Genomic DNA, 21,921 nt, shown 5'->3' with positions numbered 1-21,921 from the left:
GAATGCCCTTTCTCCCTCCGGCCCCCTCAGGACTGGCACTGGCCACGCTGACCTCTTTGCTTATCGACTGCAGAGCAACATGACCTGTATCTCTCAACAACGACTGACATACAGAAGCAACGTATGTTTTTAAAATGCCATCAACACGGATGAATTGAGCACTCATACATGTTTAGGAAAAACCCAAAGATATCTTTTCTTTGAACAGTTTTAAAACTATTTTCTGGGGATACTTTATAAATAAAATGCTTAACACATGCATGCATACTCTCTAAAACCGAGGGGAAGGAACATACAGGAACAGACTACAAGTCCTTACGGTGATTTTCCATCTTGTTCTAGAGCCAGCGTTCCCACGGTGAGGTTCCTTCCTGCTTCCTAACGCTCTCTGCTAAAAGGGCTGTATAGACCCACTCAACAAAGAAAATGGATGAGCAACACAACCCTTTCTCTTTGGAGACATCAGGCTTTCTTTGTACTAATCGCTCTATATTGGCTTTAGTATTCCTGGGAATTGATTTTTCTGGCTGCCTTTCGGTTTATGTGGTCACACTTCCAATTTGTCCGAATGTCAGCATTTGTCAAAATATGTAACAACCCTCGTCATTGTTCTGGTTTCACAGGAAGACCTTTCTGTGGTGCTCAGGCTCGCTCAGCTCTGTGTCTATGCACTCACTCCCCCACCCCCTTTTAAACCGCCATCATGGTTGTCATTAAGTGCCCAGTGTCTGCATCCTCAAGGTATAATCTATGTTGTTCCCTGCTGTGTCTCTCATCGTGCCTCCGTAATAAATGTCGTCACTCAAATAAACAAATTTTGAATGCATGAAGGATGGATGGATGGACGGTCACTTCCTTTTCTGGTGTTATATTAGTAATTTAATACAGAATCACTGCGTAGAAACTGTGGAGTCTCATTGTTAAGGAAGAAGGATGAGGTGTGTAGACATGCTAATATTATGTCGGACAATAAATAAACTGAAAGAGTATATGCATTTGGAATTTATTTTATCGCAGATTCCAGAATAAGATCTTTGTTTGAATACAGATTCAATGGAAAGTAAAGCTTTTATACTGAATTCATTCCTAAGATTGCTAGCAGTCGATAGTTTTGTCTTTTTAACCTTATATATGCCAGTTACTCTGCCTTTCTCTCCTCTTGATGTCGATTATGCTCTGAAAAAACAATGCCCTTAGTACCACCAATATGAAAGCAAGTGACATACGCAACGCTGATTAAATACCTATGCAACGTAACAAGGAAATGGCAAATATTGTATCGCACTTTCCACTTGGCATTAGTGGGGAAATGTAGGTACGTTTTGCAGAAATGATCGCCCCAAACAGAAAACAACACCGCATTTCACATGTGATATTTATGTCCCACACACTCTCAAGTTCAGCTGATGCTAAAGGTATATATTTACAGACTAGAGGCCTGGTGCACGAAATTTGTGCACTTGGGCTGGGGGGGGGGGCATGGATCTTTCAAACTTGGGAGAGCTAAGGCTGGGTTTGGGAATTTATTTTATTTTAATTTTTTATTTTCATTGATTTGAGAGAGGAACAGAGAGAGAGAGAGAGAGAGAGACATCAACGATGAGAGAGAATCATTGATTGGCTGCCTCCTGCATGCCCCGTACTGGGGATTGAGCCTGCAACCTGGGCATGTGCCCTGACCAGCAATCAAACCAGTGCCCTCCTGGTTCATAGGTCGACACTCAATCACTGAGCCAACACCGGCTGGGCTAAAAGTATTTATTGTTGATGTCCTTGAACCCTTTTCAACTCAGGAGCTCCTTGTATCTGAGTGGTAAAGAACAGTCTGCTTGTGCATAGAATTCCTCCTACGTTGTTTACTCCGCTGACCTCATATCGCGCTAACAGTCAAATAAGTTATTCTGGGGAAGGAGAAGAGGAGCACACTCCCTATATTCGCACCAATTTGGCAGTGATTTCTTCCTGGTGTGCAGTAATAAACACATACCAGCTCAAAGCTCCACATTCTGCTGTCGTCCTAGTAAAAACCAAAAAAATGTGTAATGTGAAGAAAACTAAGTGTACGATACATAGGTTTTTCCCACTTTAGGTCCAATTCAGACGGCACCTATATGCTCGTACAGAGCTGGCATCGAGTGGACTGAAGTTTAAGTCACCTCTTGATCATTTCTGGGTTTCTAGACGATACCGTAGACAGAGAAAATGGTATTTTCTGCAAATTAATAGAGCTCACACTGAAGTTAGGACAAAGTGCAAGACAGCCCGCATCTCTGTGGGCTGGAGGGAGGAGTGTGTGTGTGTATGCGGACATATATGTACGCTTTCATCCAAAGTGCCTCTTTCATAGGAAGCGTACCACCGTCCAGAATGGGTTTCAGTAGACTTTCTCCTTTTTGAATCGGCGAGTCAGAGTCCTGCAGTAGCTGCTTTATCATATCACCACTTCCCTTCTCTCCCAGGGGTCAACGGGTTTATTCTGAGTCTTCATTCACCTTTGAATCAGGTTTAAATATGTCTTTAATTTCATATACCCAAGGATAACATAAAATACCGATTTATAAGTTTTCGTTTACAATGTTCAATCCTCTACACCACAGGCAGTATATTTTCTTCCACAAAGTGATGAAATCACATCAGTATTAAAATGCTGCCGTCGCATCTCAGACAAGATGCATTTTCGAAACGTAATGCAACTAGGAGTCAGGAAGGAAGCTGTAGTGAAAAATGGTGTGTAATTCATTGCTCAGTTGTGTTCTGTAACCTAATAAAACAGCACTTTTATTGCACAAACATGTCCAAAAAGAAAAAAGAATGTCACAGCACATTTTATTTTGCCGTATATATTGAAACGGCTGATTTTTCATGAAGCACAAAGGGCTGGCGTAGTTTCCTTTCTGACCCTGAGGTGCATATAGATAGCTGGTAGCATAATCAATTTCAAGGTGCACAGAGAGGTAAACTGTTCATAAAATGCCAACAGACAGAGAAGTAGGACAGAGAGCTGCTCCCGAACCCTGAGTGCCATGAAGCCGGCCTTGACGGGTTACCTTTGCTGGGTCTGCGGAGTGCTCGCGCTGTTCCACAGCCTTGTTAGCAGACGTGTGACAACATCTATTTTAGGAGTCACTTGGTAGCAGCTGTTCATGTATTTTTCCAATGAAACAGAATATTGAAAATGCGAGTCCTCCTTAGCAGCATGCGCCAGGAGTTCATCAGGGAAACCAGGCTGAGTTACTTCACGTCATTGGGAAAGGAATTAACAACCAATCCCTTAAAAGTCCAGATTTTTTTGGGGGAAACCGAAACCAAAGCAAAACTAAGGAAGGTCTGCAGCGGTTCTCAACCTGTGGGTGGCGACCATTGGAAAACACATATAGCATGTCAGGTATTTACATTACGATTCATAACAGCAGCAAAATTACAGTGATGAAGTAGCAACAAAAATGATTTTATGGTTGGGGGTCACCACGACATGAGGAACTGTATTAAAGGGTCGCGGCATTAGGAAGGTTGAGAACCACTGGTTTAGAGGGAAATGGGAAGTGTCTGTTGAAGAAGTCAGGGTTTCTGTTTTAAGGGGATGGAAATGATTGAAAAATGATTGTGGCACTGTGTGAATATAAACATCACTGACTTGTGCACTTTCAATGGATGAACTGTAGGGGATGAGAACTGTATCTCAACAAAGCTATTATAAAAACTGTCAAGCAAATTATTGGTTGGGGATAAACTGAGCCAAAAATCCAGAAAATGTGCTCGCACAATAGCATTTGATGGCATTTTTGTCGTCCCTAGTTTTCCTCCAATTTAAAGAACGGGTGCAAATGCTTTTGGTGCTCCTCCACGTGGGGAATTATGTGAATTTTCAGGTTCTGCCCAGCCATTTCCGAAATGATGGTGAGGTGGAATGTCCACCATGGTGTTATCTGGAGCCTGAGTGGACTTTGTTGCCGTCTTTAACGGTGTTAATCGAATAACGCAAACATTTATTTTGATTTTATTTAATGTTTCAATAATGTTCATGCCTGATAAGATTTCTGGGCATTTTTATATGTTTACAGGTTATCCCCACCGACTGTGAGCAAAGGACAATAGTCAAGCCTGTGACTCATCCCATAACCAGGAGCAGAGGGAGCAGCAATGGTGACCAGTAGGCTCCATCTCTTTAATCCATTCCTTGGCGAGCAACTGCTATCGATTACCCTTCCTTACTGTCTTCTAATCATTAGGGCAGAAAAAAGAAGAAGCCAGGGCCCTGGGAAAGTAAGGACAGGTCTTTCTTTGATAGATCTGCATCACTATTGTCATCAAACACAACATGTGTGTTTAGAAATCAGCAGATTTTCACTGTGTAAAGATGCACCAACTGAAGTCCTAGAGGAGGGTTTTAACTGGGAGCTCAGGCCTGTAAAGTCCTAACATGGATGTTGAAAAGAGGTTTGCCATCTGTCCAAGTGTGGACAGTTGATGTTGAAGAGCAAGAGATGCTAACCCTTGGGCCATCTGTCCTAGGAGGGACCAGCTGGAGCTTCTCACTCCTGCTCACTCCTCTCTCCCCACAGGGCCTCGTGGCTGCCCACTGAGGGGCGGTTTCTAACAGGTTGTCTGTGCTTGTCCGAATGGTAGCCAACAGCTGCACATGACTGCTGGAGTTTAAATTCGTGAACAATAATAACACGGAAACTCCAGTTCCGCAGCTGCGCTGGCCACACTGCGAGGCCTCATGAGTGACACGTGTCCAGTGGCCACTGAACTGGACGGTGCAGAGACAGGGCGTCGCCATCATGAAGAGCAGCGTCTGACGTGCTGGCTGAGCCTGCTGCTCCAGGTGTGGTCTGTGGCCACCGCGGCGTCCCCTGGGGCCTGTCTGAATGCGGACACTGGGTTCTCGCCGCAGATGTGCCCAATCAGAAGCTGCATTTTAACAGGGTCTCCAGGTGACTGCTGGCACATGGAAGTTTGAAAAGCATAAGTCTGGACTTCCTTTCTTCATTCCATGCTCTGGAATGCAACTAAAGCAATCTTGTAAAAACATAACAGCTTGCCCTAACTGGTTTGGCTCAGTGGATAGAGTGTTGGCCTGTGGACTGAAAGGTCCCGGTTCGATTCCGGTCAAGGGCATGTACCTGGGTTGCGGGCACATCCCCAGTAGGAGATGTGCAGGAGGCAGCTGATCAATGTTTCTCTCTCATAGATGTTTCTGACTCTCTATCCCTCTCCCTTCTTCTCTGTAAAAAATCAGTAAAATATATTTTTAAAAAACAAAAAAACAAAACGTAACGGCTTTAATGTTTTAGTTTCTTCCTATGGTAAATCTTTTGAAACCTCATGGGGGCGGTAGAGTGAAATGGGTCCTCCAGAGTTTCTGGTCCGGCTTCCTCACTCCCAGGCTGTGTGACTTCACACAGGCCTCTCTCAGCAACAGACTCCCTTTTGTTTAATGGAGACAGTGACTCCGGGGTTGCTGTGGAAATTAAATGAGGCAATTCACACACAGCTTTGGACATGTTGCCTGGTGCCCTGTGAGCAGCCATCACCCATGCAGATTGTTCATGTCCCTTCCTTGCCTTGGGTGACCTCTTCTCAAGGTCACTGCCCACTAACCACTCCGCTTTACCTCTTAGGAATCGCCTGCTAGATCAAGTCTTTCCCCAACATCTTCAGCCCGAGAGTTTTCTTTTCTCTTCTGTTTTTTGCTCCTACGGACCTTGCAGCCAAGAGAGCATATGCCGTCCATACTATGTTTACATTATTGTCTTTCTCACTTGACTGTGAGTTTCTAGAACGGAGAGCTAATTTGGACCTCTAACACCTGTTAGAGTATCCAGAAAAATGTTGACCTAAAGTAGTTACTGAAAAACCACAGAACAAAAGAAAATAAAAAAAAATACTTAGACTAAATAAGAACTTTATAGGTATAACAAGAATATCACAAATTATTAAGAAAAATTGATAAATGTGATGAATTGAAAAATTCTATATGGTATGTGGCATAAAAATCGTGAACCAAGTTAATAATAAACTGGAAAAACTATATAACATATATGACAAATGATTCACTCCTATATAATAAAATCCTAATATGCAAATTGACTCAACGTCGAAACAACCGGTCGCTATGACATGCACTGACCACCAGGGGGCAGATGCTCAAAGCATAAACACATGCTTGCGTAAGAAAACAGTCAGTGCATTTTTGGGAACTGGTAAATTAAAAACAGCTGCTAAATAAGATTATACATCAATTATCAGCAAGAAAGCCTGGTACAAATGCATTACAAAGCCTGGCACTCCAGATGCACATAAGCATGGAAAAATATCTGGAAGGGTATACGCCAAAATGTTAACAGTGGTGACCTATGCAAAGAGTTCACAGTGATCTATGGGGATTAGTTTTCACTTTCTTCTTCCTCTTTTATTAGCTGAAAATTGTATGGGAATAGAAAAACAACAAAACCCCTCCCCCTCCCATCACCCCTCCATTTCAGAAGTTACACACCTTGACTCTCCTGAGGTAACTTCACCTTAGAGAAGAGACAGGCCCCATCCTAAAGTTCCTTCACGCTCTAAAGTTCTATTTTTCTCTTAAATGCTGTGGCTCAAAATGATTATTTCCGTTTCCAAAGTATGTAATTTTTAACTAAGGAGTGCTGTAGCTGATGACAGAAACCAGCCACCACACAAGCATACAACTGTTCTAGACGCAGCTCTGTGACGCCCTCCTTCAGCGACAGACTTTCACGGGGCAGCACACGTCGCTCTGTGAACTTGGAAATGCACCAGGGACTGCGGTTCTTGTAGGACCAGCCATGCAGCCTGGGGTTTCTCTCAGTGGGTACCGTTAGCATTTCAATATCGTAGGCCTTCCCCTACACTTACTAGTAGAAGTCCATCAAAATTGGATGTGGTCCTGACAGGTAAGGAAAACAGTTTCCCACAGTTTGAGTGCTCATCTGGGGGACAGAGGAGGCAAAGGTAACAGTGACCGCTGTCATTAGCCCTTCCGTCACGTGGGTTCGTATGCAGGGGGAACCTTGACCAGAGCCATGTTAGAAGAGTTGACAAATCCACATCCATGAGCAAGTAAAACTTCCTTTCCCAGTTTCACGGGTGCCCGGTTCTCAGAGAGTGTTCCTGAGGGGGAAACCATGGTCCCCGGTGAGGGCACTTACACTCAGTGATTCATTAAAGCAACAAAAAGTCTGAGATAATTCTGAGAGCTGAGCTAGCGGGAGATGGAGACGTGGCCCGTCCCCAGAAGCAGAGCGCCTACTGACCATGCGTCCTGCCCTGTGTCCGCTCCTGGAAGGGCACGGATTGCTTTGTGAATGTGAAATGGCACAGGTTACCCATGTTTTCCCGAGGGATAAGCCAAAACCAGACGTACGTACACTAGGGTTTGCCTCCAAGAACATAACTTGTTCTTTATGCAAATGCAGCTTTTCTGTTTACCCAAATTTGTTAAAAAAATCACGTACACTACCCTGTAATTACAATGTATCATTACCGACTCCTTCTCCAGAAAATATAACCTCAGAACAGACTTCTGGAACAAACAAATAGGTACGTGCAACAGAACCACAACGTCCCGACTTGGGGACAGCACGCTCCCGCCACGCGGCCCTTACCTATGAAGTAGGACAGGAGCACGGCCAGGAGCACGGACACGCCTACGGCGCACAGGGCCGTGCACTTCCAGCTGCAGTACTTGGAGGACTTCTTGAACTTGAAAGCGCTTCTCGACAGCGTGTTTCTGGGCAGCGGCCGGGTAGGCGGCGAGTACACGGAGCCCGAAGCCATGGTGTATCCCGGGGTCGCGGTGCTGAACAGTGGCGTGGTCCCCGTCCCTGTCTTGAATAGGAAATGCCTGTGGAACAGGGGACATGGTTACACATCGGTACCAACAGCAAGACGCACACGTGTGAACACGCGGAGACAGGCTGCGAGGTGTTCGCTCTCCTCTCTGTCTCCTTAATCATTTCCTTCAAATAGTTTTAAGAACCTGGAGATTAAGGAAACATTTTAGCCCAGCCGGTATGGCTCAGTGATTGAGCGTTGACCTAGGAACCAGGGGGTCACAGTTTAATTCCCCATCAGGGCACATGCCTGGGTTGCGGGCTTGATCCCCAGTGGGGGGTGTGCAGGAAGCAACTGACCAATGATTTTCTCTCATCGTTGATGTTTCTCTCTCTCCCTCTCCCTTCCTCTCTGAAACCAATAAAAATATATTAAAAAATAAAACTATAGGATTCATTTTAAAGACACACACACACACACAGTCACACACAAAGACAATGTTTTAACCAAAAAAAAAAAAAAAAAGCCAGCTCATAAGAAGACTGAGCTAAGAGGTCTGTAGTGCAGACAGCAGTGCTGAGGCCTGACAGTGACGGCTGTCTCTACATCAGGCAGGGAACGTGACAGCCTGGCAAGGGGTTCCCATCGGACCATTTCCTGCACAAACCATCCTGGAGCCGCCCTGTACGAACTGCCTTAAGAACTTCCTCCCATGGCCCTGCAGACAACTCAGCTTAGGACCTGACAGCCACATGGATATCACTGCCACGTGGGAGCACATACTCCTGTAAACAAGCGTGCGGGCCGCGCTCAGGCTGCGGCTGCTCCATGTCCTGGTGTCCCTGACACGTTCTAGTCCTAGCCGCTCTCCACTAACGGGACCATCAGGCTTGTGGGTAAAATAAAGGAAATAATTAAATTCTATGTAGTGTGTGGTGTGTTTTCCTCCTGAAATTCCCCCTTGTGTCCCTGCTCTGCCCGGCCTCTCAATTCCAACAACTGTGCCACTGCCTCGCCTCCAGGGGACACAAGCAAGATGAGAAGTAAAAACAGTCTGAGGGCGTGTGGGTTTCCTGACGCCCAGGCTACAGGGGGTGGTGGTGTGGGGAGGGGGAGGGGGGGAAAGAGAATGGAGCAGACTGGATTATAACCATGATGTTTGGGAGAAACAGGGTGGGAGATAAAAGGGGTCCCCCCTGACCAGGAGAGATGACAACAGCCACGGGTTCCCCACTGGGGAGTGCATCTGCCCAGTGCTCTGTGGTAAGTCAGGGAGTGAGGGGGAGAGTTTCCAGAGACGTCTGAGGCTCTCGCTACCACTTCCACGACACCCCTGAGGGCTGAGGACACAGAGCTAGCAGAGCGCGGCCGGATGACGCCAGGCACACAGATACAAGAGGCATCTGCATGCACCCAGCGTGTACTAGTAGGTCCAGGGCCAAAGGCAGGCAGTCCTTGGAATTAGGAAGGATTTCTGCAGAAATGGAAAGGATGTGGGATATAATCAAACCGTTTGAAAGACAGAGAATTCAGGAGGTAAAAGTTCCCCTTAGATGAGGGTATTTCCTCATGATGGGTCCGGGAGAGGGGAGAGGGGGGGTGAGTGAGGGCAGGAGATGGCCTGGTCCCTGGAGACAGAGGGCCCGCCTGGCTCCCCTAGAAGATGGAGCCTGGAGAATGGAGACCACTGGGTGCGTCAGGAGGCCAGGAAATCAGAGACCTGCAGAGGCAATGGTGTCCCGTCGAGAGAAGCGATGTGTGGAGTGTCCGGGGGTGTTCCAGAGGCCTCCCGGGGCTCCGGCATCTCAGCATTTAGTGTACGAAGTAGAATTATGTTCATGGCTTCAAGAGTGGCAAGGAAACGGCAGCGTGTGCCACTGGCCCGAGAGGCCCCGCGGGGAGCAATGCAGCCACCTCAGCAGTGACATGGGGATCGATGAGGAAGGAATACGGAGCCATGAAAACAAATGCAACGGCGTCCTGGGGAAGGCCTGAGCACCAGCCACCCCCGGTCTGTGACTGCAGCCCAGGAGGAGGGAGAGGCCCAGACTGTCTGAGCACAGTGTCTAAGAAGAGGGCTTCAAATAAAACAGGGAGATGAAAAGAGAAAGTCGATCAGCATACCAGGTCCATGGATAAGGATGATATAGCCACCGCACACATCTATCGCCTGTCTGCTCCCATGTGAGCGCTAGTACATCTTATTCTCCTGAAGTATTTCCAGGACGATAGGAAGTTCCTGGGGCACAGTAGTTGCTCAATAAATATTGTAAAATAAATAAAATGGTGACCACTGTGCCAATGCAAAATGTGAGTCCTAGAGAAGTACCTTGGACAAGGAGCCACAGCTAACAATAAGTAATTACAATCTATAATAATAAAAGTGTAATATGCTAATTAGACCCGACATCCTTCCAGATGAAGCCGGGCTGCGAGGGAAGCCCGGGTCCCGGGTGCCTTTCTTCATTGTAAATAAAGAAAGAACTGGACAAAGTCCATGAGACGTCTGTTTGCAAACACTGGACAACTGGCAATGCAGCATTCTGATCCCTGGGAGAAGGGAAACAAAGGGATTTTCTGCCTGGAGAAACTTCCTGGATCACACATAGTACCTGGGAGGGGGTTCTAAATGGAGCATGGTGGTCTCACTGAGTTGGGGAAATGGATCGGGGGTCAGGGAGGCTGCAGAGACTAAACTTTGTGGGCCAGTGTTTCAGAGAGAAGGGCATTGCCAAGATTAAGATCCCCAAACATCTGCGTGGGGTTGCATTGAGTCTCTAGCGCAGTGGTTCTCAACCTTCCTAATGCCGCGACCCTTTAATACAGTTCCTCATGTTGTGGTGACCCCCAACCATAAATTTATTTTCGTTGCTACTTCATAACTGTAATTTTGCTACTGTTATGAATCATCATGTAAATATCTGATATGCAGGATGTATTTTCAGGGGTCGCGACCCACAATACTGTGCCCTGCATACTTAGAATGAGATTTCAAGTGGTTGGTCAAAGAACAATTACTGAAAACAGAACAAACTACTAGGAAAACTATAGGCTAAACAAGTCCCAGCAATAACAAAGAATTGAGAGATTGTAGAGTTCTGAACCCACACAGTAATGATACCTTTTTGAACATCTGGCACAGTTAATAAAGACCCCAGAGGGCCATGCCTTGATATTAAGGCTAAATAGACCTAGATTAAAGGCCACCATAAGTCCATACCAACAGAATTTACATTCAATCCCTGAAAGCTGATCTGCAGGCAATGTAACTGTCTTCCAAGTAAAGCTGCTCTTTAAAAGAAGAACAAAAAATTTAGACTCTTAGCAATTACTGGGAAGAAGCAGGAAAGTGGGAATCAAAATCAGGAAATATAAATAGACTAATAAAAACAATAATGATCAAAAGCAGATGAGAATTTTAGACAGCTATTATAAATATGTTGAGGGACTTAAAGGAAAGCATGAACGTAACAGGGAGATAAATAGAAGATACAGGAAAGAGCAAAGCGTGCCCTAGCTGGTTTTGCTCAGTGGATAGAGTGTCGGCCCATGGACTGAAGGGTCCTGGGTTTGATTCCAGTCAAAGGATCTATATCTATGTCTATATCATCTATATCTATCTAGATATATATATATTAAAAAATAGAGAAAAAAGTAGAACTTCTAGAAATAAAAGGTCCTATATAATAAAAAGTTTATATGCAAATCAACCGAACAGCAGAACAACTGGTTACTATGATGTGCACTGACCACTAGGGGGCAGACGCTCAATGCAGGAAGCCCTGAGCCGGGCTCATGGCTGGTGAGCACAGCAGTGGTGGCGGGAGCCTCTCCTGCCTTCATGGCAGAACTTAAGCCGTCAGTCATACATCCCCTGGGGGCTCCTGGACTGCGAGAGGATGCAGGCCAGGCTGAGGGACCCTGCCCCTCCAAGTGCACGAATTTCATGCACCAGGCCTCTAAAAACAGATAACTAAAAGTTGGCAATCATAGGAACCAAAATGAAGACTTTCCCTGAGAACTATGTTATCGCTTTATTCAAGGACATTTGGGTCATTTCTTCCTGGGAATTGGGATTTGAACCGGGGCCTGTGGGACTCTACGACGTTATTTTAGCCTTGACACTAAAAACATGTACGTACTGTGTGCAAACACAATGAGCTGGACACATGCCAACGTCAGCTTAGACATCTCTGTTTCAACTCCTGAAGTTTGTGGAATTAGTACCAGATGCTCATCTGCTTTGGTGATCATGGCAAAGCACTCTTTCAAGACTTAGGCTTGAGTTACTGTGAAATTACTTTCCTTAGAGCAAAATGCAACTCTGAGATACTGCCGAAAATAAAGACATACTATTAAAAAATCCACTATCTATAATAATAAAAGCGTGATTTGCTAATTAGACTGGACAGCCAAATGGCCTTCTGGATGAAGCCGGGGCTGCGAGGGCTGAGGCAAGCCACAGCAGCTGTGAGGGCCGAGCCCCTTGCATGAATTTTGTGCATCTGGCCTCTAGTTCATCAGGATGAGTGGAGCTGAAGACCGCTTTATCTTAAAAGAGTTTCTCATTTATTTATACACAAATTTACTTGTGTTGTTGCAAGAGACATATTTTGGCCACTGACTTTCCATGGCAGAGGTACACTTCCCCTTGCTCCAGTGCCCACCCGTCTCAGGGGCCTTGAGGTCAGTGCCTGGCAACTGTGTGCCCTTAATAAATACAGAGACATGATGAAGCATTGAAAGACGAGCCAACTCACCAATGCACTGTATTTTAAATTCATTGTCTTCAATATTTCCAGGTGGCTTCCTAGTGAGGGAGTATGGAAAGAATTTGTAAAGATTGTTTAAATTGATGTGTCTTTGAAACTCATCATAAAAAAAGGGTGTCACGCCTGTGAGAACAATTTCTTTGGGTAAAATCAGCCCTCACAATAGATGCATAAAAATACATGTGAAGGCCACTCAGACACATGCTAGTGTGGTGGGAAAGGTCCACGTCCGCATGTTCCTATAGAAGAGAACATCTGCTTTCATAGTTGGGAGAACGGTGTGATTTCCTAGATTCAGACAGGAGTCTTCTCTCCAAAGTCAACCATGTTTTTCTTCCCACTGCAACACAGAGAGCACACAGCACTGGCAGGTGCGTCTTGTGACAACTGCCCGTGTCCAAGTCCAGGACTTCTCCTTCACCATTCATGGGCCACCACGCTGCTTGGCTGGCATCTAGACCTCCCCAGATACTTCATGAGGGAACAGATCCATTAACGCCGAAACCCAGCTGCGGGAACAGGACACAGTGCACGAGAAAATGATTCGATCCCTAATTCTTTATAAGGCACATCCATCTGTGGTCTGTCCCCATCCCGCAACTCCGGCCAGGTCCTCCAGCCTTGGGAATATGCTTCTCATGTATGAAAAAATCTGCAAAAATGACTATCAGACACCTATGGTTGTGACCGGGCACCCACACGAGGTTTACAGAAAAAAGGCCCAAATTTCCTTCACTTTGAAGACCATCTTTGGGAATGAAAACCGTGAATCCGGTGAGACTATTTGCCGTTGTATCGTGTGATAGAGCAGCGGCGGCGACAGATGACACAGAGCAGGCGGGGCAGGCTCTGCTCTGATGCCCCGAATGATGCCCGCGTGCCGCCTGCCTCCAGGGCCTCGGCGATCACCCCCCGCCACCCCTCCCCGGTGGGGAACCAGAGGCTCACTCCATGGCAGGCGATCAGACACCCAGATGAGGAAAACCAATTCCAAAGCCCAAAGGCAGCGGGGCAGGAGGTCACTGAACGCTAACAGCTGCTGGGTGGCTTGGGAGCTGGCGCGGATGCTATTAACAGCACCGGCCAGCGGACGAGGCCGTGGGCCCATGGCATTCACGGCGCCACAGAAACGTGCACGGGCAGGACGGCTCCACACTGCGCCCCACTGACAGCTGTTCTTCTTCCGGAGTCGGAGGCCTGTTTCTTCGGGGACCAGCCTCCAGACCAACCTTTGCATTTGGGCTCCCGCCTTGCTATGTTTCTAACGGATTCTCCGACGCACCTTTGTATGGGTCGTGTCACAAATTCAAATTGTAGGACACAGACCGGAGCTGCTCATCTGTCCTGCTGCCCCCTCCCGCCGGTGGGCCACTGCGAGCGAGTCTGTCCCTGAGGTGCAGGGGTGACTGCCAATGACCCCTCCCTCCGGCCGCCCTCCTCCCGCCCCGCATCCAGCCTGTCCCACTGTGAGAATCGTGCATCCTCTCCTCTCCAGCACTTCTTTCTCTTTTCTGTGTCTTTTTCTGGCTGGCTGGAGGAGGTCTGGGTTCTCAGCTTCCTCTTTTTGTCTATTCGGCAGAGAAGAGGCAAGACTAACATTCCCATTGCGAACTTTCATCTTCTCTCAAATGCACTGTCACGTTTCATACACTGGACATGCCCAGGACACGGAATTGTGTCTGTGAGTCCAGTCATAACATCTCTCTCCTCTGTGCGCAGGCCTCTTAGAACTTGTTTTTTTCCAGCTCCTTCTCTTGGCAGATATGGTTTGTTTCTGAGTAATTCTTCACTTTTGATTGACTTTTGTCTTTCAAAGTAATAATCATAAACTTACAGTCATAAAATATTTGGTAGAAAAATAATCAGATTTTTGGCGGTAAATTTAAATGTGCCTTCCTATATTATATTAGATATAATATCAACATATCGGTGCTCATTTAAAAAGATCCTAACATCAAGTACAAAATTAAACACATTCTAATATATAATTATATTGTAACCAGGAAGCAATGGGTTAATAGTGATGTTTTGTTCGGGAGGTTAGCATGGTTTAATAAATTGGAAATTATACGGATCAAAGTGAAAGGCACCCTGGACAAGGTGTCACACAGCACGCTCCGAAGTGGCCCGCGTCATGTCCTCAACGGGACGTTAGGACAGGAAAGAAAACAGAGGAAAGTGTGTAACCGCTGAACTTCTAATTAGTTTGGCTTCATAATTGGTTACCTTCATGGAAAAGAGGCTTGTTTCTTCGATGTTTTCTATTGTGTTAAACACCTTAGAGATTACAAAGCAAATACTTAGAATAAAAAGAGTGTAATAGTCACAGCGCCCAGTTTCTGTCCCTCGGGCACACTGGGAACCTCTATTAGTGCCACGCAGACCCCTGGGGAAACACCCCTATTGTCAGTCACCTGTTACACCTTACGAGGGGAAAGGCTCTACTGCACAGGAAATATTGATGCTTCCTCCTTCTTATGTTCCTCATTGAACAGAGAGAGTGATTTACCCCAAACTACACCTAAATTGCTTCAATAAAACCTCTTGACGTCCTGCATTCTACCTGTGCTTCTAGGCAAATCAATCAATATTTTACCTAGAGCATAGATTGCTTGCTTCAGTTTAGATGCTCTGATTTCAAACAATGGTGCCAGCAAGAAGGAAGATGGGCTAGATCTGGTCAAATCCAGCGTTTCCAGAATCCAAAGTTCTGACTTAAGAGCTAAAATATTTTCGGGGATGGGCTCCTTTCCCTCCAGGCAAAACATACCTTCCTGGACTGAAGAGGCTTATTAAAGGTCTCACAAGGTTTCCTCCACTTCAAACGACGCTTCCAAAATGTCATTTTCAGACCCAAAGGAAACGAGTCCCACACTCGTGGATTCAATTTACCTTGGAGTATCTGAAGGCTAAAATTAACTATGAGTTCAAAAGAGTTTTAGGCACTCGGTCGTTCCAAAACAAAAGATGGCGTGCCTAGAATGCACTTCAGGGTAAAATACATTTTAAAATTTGTCAAAGTACACACAAAACAGTAACAGGGTGTCATCTTCCTTCAGTATGGCCCATCACCACTCGTTTAACTACTGGTCTATAATGAAGGGTATGTTTACTAAGGACTGCATGAGTTACAACAGCCCCAAATATTTCTCAGTATATATTTTTAAAAAGCCCTCCCGGAAAGAGGATATTAACTACTGTCCCGGCATGCTGAACCACTCTCCTGCATGGTCACCGTCTTTGGATTTTCACTATCAAAGTCTGAGTTTTAAATTCCACAGCCAACTGGCTCATCTGTTAGATGCTTTTTTAGCAATGTGTTTATAACTAATTAAATGGCTGGAAAAGCAGTTCATTTCAACGATGTGCTTTTATAGACAATGAGGCCAGGAAATACAAAATTCCTGGCAGCTAAGTAGGCAGAAAATGAAAGAAAGAAAGCCTGAGCCCCTACAGAGGCTTCCCTGCTCTCCGTCCAGGCGGGGTTCGTTTGTTTTCCTTCCTTTCAGCAACTGATTCTCAACAGACACCCCGAGACGCCTCGTGTGGCTGCCTACTGTGCTTACATACCTGCCATTGGGAAAAAACCTCCATCTGCCCGGGAGGCCGGCAAAGTCCCGCACGTTCCTGAGCCGAGAGATGGCAGAGGCTGCGGTGAACGCTCGGGGAGAAGCCCACGCACACCAGCATCTGCCTACGACGGCAAAGGGATTCCCCGTGTGTTACAGGGCCTTGCCCGTGCCGTGTGTTACAGCAGGATCCAGAGTGGTCCATGGTCCAGGACCAGACCTCCAGGCTGGCTGTGGTCCCTGACCTGGGACCAGGCCCACCAGGCTGGTTGTGGAACTGCAGGTCTAGGCAGAGCCTGGTGAACTTGGATTCAATATGAGGGAAGTGCACTCCACGCCCATTCCGCACGTTAAACCAGTGGTTCTCAAATGTGAGCCCGCATCCTGACTCCTTGGGAGCCGGGTTGAAAGGGAAGGTCTGGGGGGCCTGGCCCAGGGACCCCACTTTGAGGAGCACTGTAGTGAGGACTGGGCATGTGAGCGTCTCAGGTTCCACTGCACTTCAAGATGTGCATTGAGACTGTGTAACAAATGGGAAAATCAATGCAAAGGGCCCTACTTCGCAAGGCACTGCTGGCAGCTCACTGCCAGGCATCAATTTAGGACAAATGGGATTTCTGCTGCACGCAGCTCAATCCGCCTGAACTCAGATTCACACGGCTCCGACGGTCTCCGCTGTTTTATGTCACCTCACTCTTCATTTTCACCCCCACTATCCCCTTTCCTGTGCCTCCCTTTGAACTCTACCTGTTTGCTAAGAAATCTGTTTCCTCACCCTTTCTAATCTCATTGCTGTCTTCAAACATCTACCACCTCGATTTTCAACCACGAATGTTTAAGACATGCAATACCTAACTATTCAGACTGTCAAACAAAAAAATGACAACACGCCCTGGCCGGTTTGGCTCAGTGGATAGAGCGTCGCCTGTGGACTGAAGGGTCCCAGGTTCGACAGACAAGGGCACATGTCTGGGTTGCGGGCTCGATCCCCAGTAGGGGGCAGGCAGGAGGCAGCCGATCAATGATTCTCTCTCATCATTGATGTTTTTGTCTCTCTCTCGCTCTCCCTTCCTCTCTGAAATCAATTATATATATATATGACAACAGCCAACATAACAATAACCATCCAGTGTGAATGAATCAAAATTATAACTGCTTTTTGTCAGATCGGTAAAAATACGGTTTTGGCACGCTGTAGAAATTTAGCAATTAGTTTATGTGCCAGGAGATGGAAAAGGTTGAAAATCACTGATCTACCGTATTTATTGGCCTTTATCTCTAAACGGGACACCAGTTCTCCTTCAGTTCTTCTTCCCTGTGTTTGTAGCTACATTTCCATGTAACACTCTCGCCAACACACGCTCGCATTCCACAAGTACCTTCTTCAGGGGGTTCTCTTGCTTTTCCCTTTGAGCTTAACGCTTGGGTTGTGAGCACACAGGCGTCTAGCATCCACAGCTTCCCAAGGCTTCACCTGTCTTCACACAGACCACACCGTGTCTCCTCCCTTCCCCTTTCTGGCTAGAGTAGCTTCTATATACTCTTTTTTCCCCTCTAACAACTGCTTCAATTTATTACTGGTATTAAAATGTATCCAGGCAAGAAAGCTGCCTCTACTCATTCCCTTTACTATTAGCAGAGACTTCTGGAAACCTCAGTTCTAAATATTTTAAAAGCACTGTACACACACACACACACACACACACACCCTCCTTGCCCCTTCACACATCTGCTGCTTTGAAGGGAAGGAAAAGAAAAGTATTTTTCTGCACAACTTCCCTTCCCCTTAACTCTGCCCCTGCTTTAGGTGCCGAGAACAAAGCAGAGACAATCGAGGCGAAGTTCCCTGCGAGGGCGACATGGAGGCACTGCCACACCCTGACGAGGCTGCAGAGGTGGGAGTCTCGGACCTATCCAACAATGACAGGAAACAATTCTCTTATCAAGCTTCGGAGGGAGCAGAAATACAGCAAAATTGAAAAAAAATACACCCACATTGAATCCTCATAATCACAGTTAACGAGGAAGTTTTTTTCTTTCCTCCTGTAGATATTATTTTAGAACATGCCTGGGGGGTGGGAGCAGGGGGGCCTCGCCGAGCACTGAACTCGAATGCGGAAAGTAAGAAGTCTGGAACCGTCTTTAATTAAGTCCTTCAACAACCACTGTGCTGGCCGCTGTACTTGACAAAAGCTATAACCAAGAACAAAAATTAGCAAATGGAATCTAGCAACTGAAAAGGCCTGTCTCAAGAACGGAAAAGCCCTGGCTGGTTTGGCTCAGTGGATAGAGCATTAGCCTGTGGACCGAAGGGTCCCAGGCTCGATTCAGGTCAAGGCCTCAGGCCTGGGTTGCGGGCTCCGTCCAACGTGCAGGAGGCAGCCAATCAATGATTCCCTCTCATCAGTGGCGTTTCGATCTCTCTCTTCCTCTCTAAAATCAATAAAAATATATTTTTAAAAAAAGAACGGATAAAATGCTAAAACACTTAAGAAATGATACAATTTACCTAAACTTCAATATTTTTCTCTTTGCATTTTTATAATTTAATTTCTGCTGTTTTTAAAATAGGATGAGTCCAGAAAAGGTTTATGTGCACGTGGGCACACATTTTCTAAGAACTGGCTGGGGCTTGTTCAAAATGGGTGCATTAAAAAAAAAAAAGAAAAAAAGCACACACAAAAAACAAAATGGGTGAATTGTTTTGCTTCTAATATACAGGAATACATGTATTACAATAAATTTAATTGAAAATCTTTTACAGAAAGTAATATCCTATGCATCCCTGAATGGTAAAAAGATTTGAGACTCTTACTAATTAAAAAGTCTCTTCTTTTATAACTTTTACAGTAATTATGGTATGCATTTTGAAGAAAAATATCCGAAGTAAGGAAGTGAAACACCCCCAAGTGAGTCATCAACATTAGGATGCAGATTATATATTCTGATGTGGAAACAAAAGGGGAAATGTGTAATGATTCTAGCTGGGACACAGCGAGTTAGCGAGCCTGATAAACGGCCCCTTCATGCCGACAGCATGTGGCGATCTCCAATCTATTACCTTCTCCACTGATGTGCTATTATCTTTGGACAACTTCCATGCTAGGAGGTGATCCCGGCATGAAAGATGTCTTAAATGAAAAGCTTATAAACAAGACACATTTCACTGCTGGTGCCTGAATTAATATGAGCGATCAGCGATTGAACTAAAGGTGATTTGAGACAAAAATTGTTTTAATTGTTTACCCAAACAATTGCAATATAAATGAGTGAGTAATTGTACATTTTAGCAACGGCCTCTGTATCAATCTGTAATTATGTTAAATACACAGATATGCTCATGGCCCGCACAGCAATGTGTTCATTGATGTCCGGCAACTGAGAAGCAAAATTCTAGAGACTATACAGGCGGTTTGTGGGAAATACACTTTAGTGAATCCCTTACCACCTTTTACGTCTACGTCTCAGTCTTAAGTACGTGAGAGACAGGTATAGTGCAAGCATAACCATGGCTGTATAAAACATACAGGGCTACAAAAAGAAGCAAGCCATTGTTATCACGGCTTATTTTAACTTAGAGGTGTCTAGAACCAAGCACCAAATCACATCACAGAATTTGTTTGGGAGCATTAAGAACTGAACAACAACTAAACAATATTAATTCTGAAAATATGAAGATTGTTTTTTACTATTATCAAGAAGGCTAAAACAGCGTAACAGTCTTTGCTTCACGTTTTAGTTATTTTGGTGGAGGAGCCACGGCATCAAGTGCACGAGTCTATATTAGACATTTTCTTACATGTTTTACGATATCAATTACACCTCCTGTTGGTAGTTATTGCATACTAAAAATATATTACAATTAAAATGGAAATGAAAAGGAACATCCTAAAATGCTTATATGCTATTTGAACACGACTAACTATATTTAACTATTAGTTCATTTAATTATCGATGGCCATCCATGGTTAAAAGTACTCAGCAAAGTTCTTTCTGTAAATTTGAGACAGAAGTGTGGACTAGATGAAGAGAAGAATTTTGGGTGTAGATGTGCCATTTATGATGAATAAAAGAATATCAAGGTTGTAAGAGACTTTGGAGCTGTCCATCTCAGCCAACCAGATGAGAGTTAGTGAACAGTAGTTAACAAATCAAAACAGAAAACAACCAGTCCAAAGAGCAGGAAGTGATTTAAATAAGGCTTATTAATCACCTACTTTCTCTGTGCAATTAAAATATAGGATTTCCCAATAAAATGTATACACACTTTAACAGCTGGCAACTCACTTAATTTTCATTCCTGTTCAGGTTTAACTGATTTGAAATAATGGGTGAAGCCAGCCTAAGCTTTGAATAAAGGAAATTTACCCTAAAGGGCCACTAGCCTTTTTTTTACGGGGATAAAAAATAAAAGATAAAATTTACGGCCAAACTGGCAACAGTCTATGAATTGAGGGCACACAAATACCAAACGAAAGGATTCTTGATGTTTGCAATTCCATTGCTTCGCATTATTAGCAATGCCTGGACCAGAACACTCATCAGTTTGAAAAGAGGCACTGACAAAATAATTATTCACTTTTTGTAGATTCTTTTAAATGTTGAAAATGAACTGTATGTTAATAAACATTGACTTTGTAATCATTGAAAGTGCATATACATTTTTGGGGACACCCTGTATTATCTAATTTAAACATCACAACGTCGTGCATGTGTGTGTGTGTGTGTGTGTAAAATCTACTATTTTAAGATGAGGAAACTGAGCCGCAATGTGCCAGAGCTGGCACCGAGACAGAGCCAGTCTGTTTTGCCCCCAGACTTATGTCTTTAACCAGTTACCTAATGGAGTCATAGTTTCTATGTGAGGACTGTACCTTGGCACTTGTGTAGAACACACTTGTATTTGTATTTATCACTTACCTAAAACATAAGAGATGTTAGCTTTTATAATTTAATGCACTGAGGACACACAGCCTTTTGTTGCGAGGTCTCGCGTGGCAGGAGGCGTCCTGAGAGAAGAGCTCCAGGTGAAGGAGTTGTAAGACCCCACCCGTGGCTTGTGCAGCTTGTGTGATTAAGCACAAGATTCTTTGTAAGACTTAGGGATACGTTTTGCACTAATTTGAAAATCTTGTTTAACCACATAAATGTTACCCAGTGAGCTCAGGGCAAAGTACCCAAAAGAGTTATAAACCTTAAAAAATGAGTTAAATAACTAAAAAGAAGATGGCTCCAAACTTGCTGACCTTTTCTGCGATGACAAGCGGCTGTAGTAGTAGCTACCGAGAAAATATATTTTAAAAATTGTTATATTAATCTGCCCCTTCAAGGTAAAGGCAGTGTTCAGGAATGAGTGAGAAAGCGCTGCTTCTCTAAAGAAAGTCTTAGTGCAGAAAGAGCAGTGTGAAAACTGACATACGGAAATATTCCCATCAACACAGGATTTTGTTGCCAAGAATAATGATTGTTATTTATAAAGAGTCTGCAAAATGTGGTATTTTAATGGGTTTTGTCCTTGCTTATTAAAAAATGTGAAAATGCAACAGCTTCCCATTCGTTTGCTAGCGCATCAGAGAAATCAGCCAGATTCCAGCAGATACTGTACAATCTCGGAACTGGGTGGCATCTCAAAAAGCCAGACTCACAGGCCCAGAGTTCTAAGTCTCAACGGGCCTTCAGAAGAATGAAAAAGATTAGATAATCTCTACAGTTAATTCCAATCTTGGAGAGTCCATCTTTCTGAAAAGCCGTCCCTCCTTCTCCCGCCCTCAGCAATGAACTTG

General features: G+C 44.9%; 1 protein-coding gene across 1 annotated transcript in view; it reads right to left on the bottom strand.

The window, feature by feature from the left end:
• The window catches only part of TENM3 (teneurin transmembrane protein 3), a 420,001-nt gene that overhangs the window by 130,371 nt on the left and 267,709 nt on the right, over nucleotides 1-21,921 (bottom strand). The window contains exon 4 of the mRNA XM_015569744.1: nucleotides 7,629-7,867. Within this exon, the coding sequence (XP_015425230.1) occupies nucleotides 7,629-7,867 (239 nt within the window). The remainder of the gene's footprint in view (nucleotides 1-7,628; nucleotides 7,868-21,921) is intronic.

This window comes from Myotis davidii, unplaced genomic scaffold (assembly GCF_000327345.1).
Source record: "Myotis davidii unplaced genomic scaffold, ASM32734v1 scaffold184, whole genome shotgun sequence".
Lineage (NCBI taxonomy): Eukaryota > Metazoa > Chordata > Mammalia > Chiroptera > Vespertilionidae > Myotis > Myotis davidii.
Note: the sequence above shows the minus strand (reverse complement) of the source record. Positions and strands in the feature narration are given on the sequence as shown.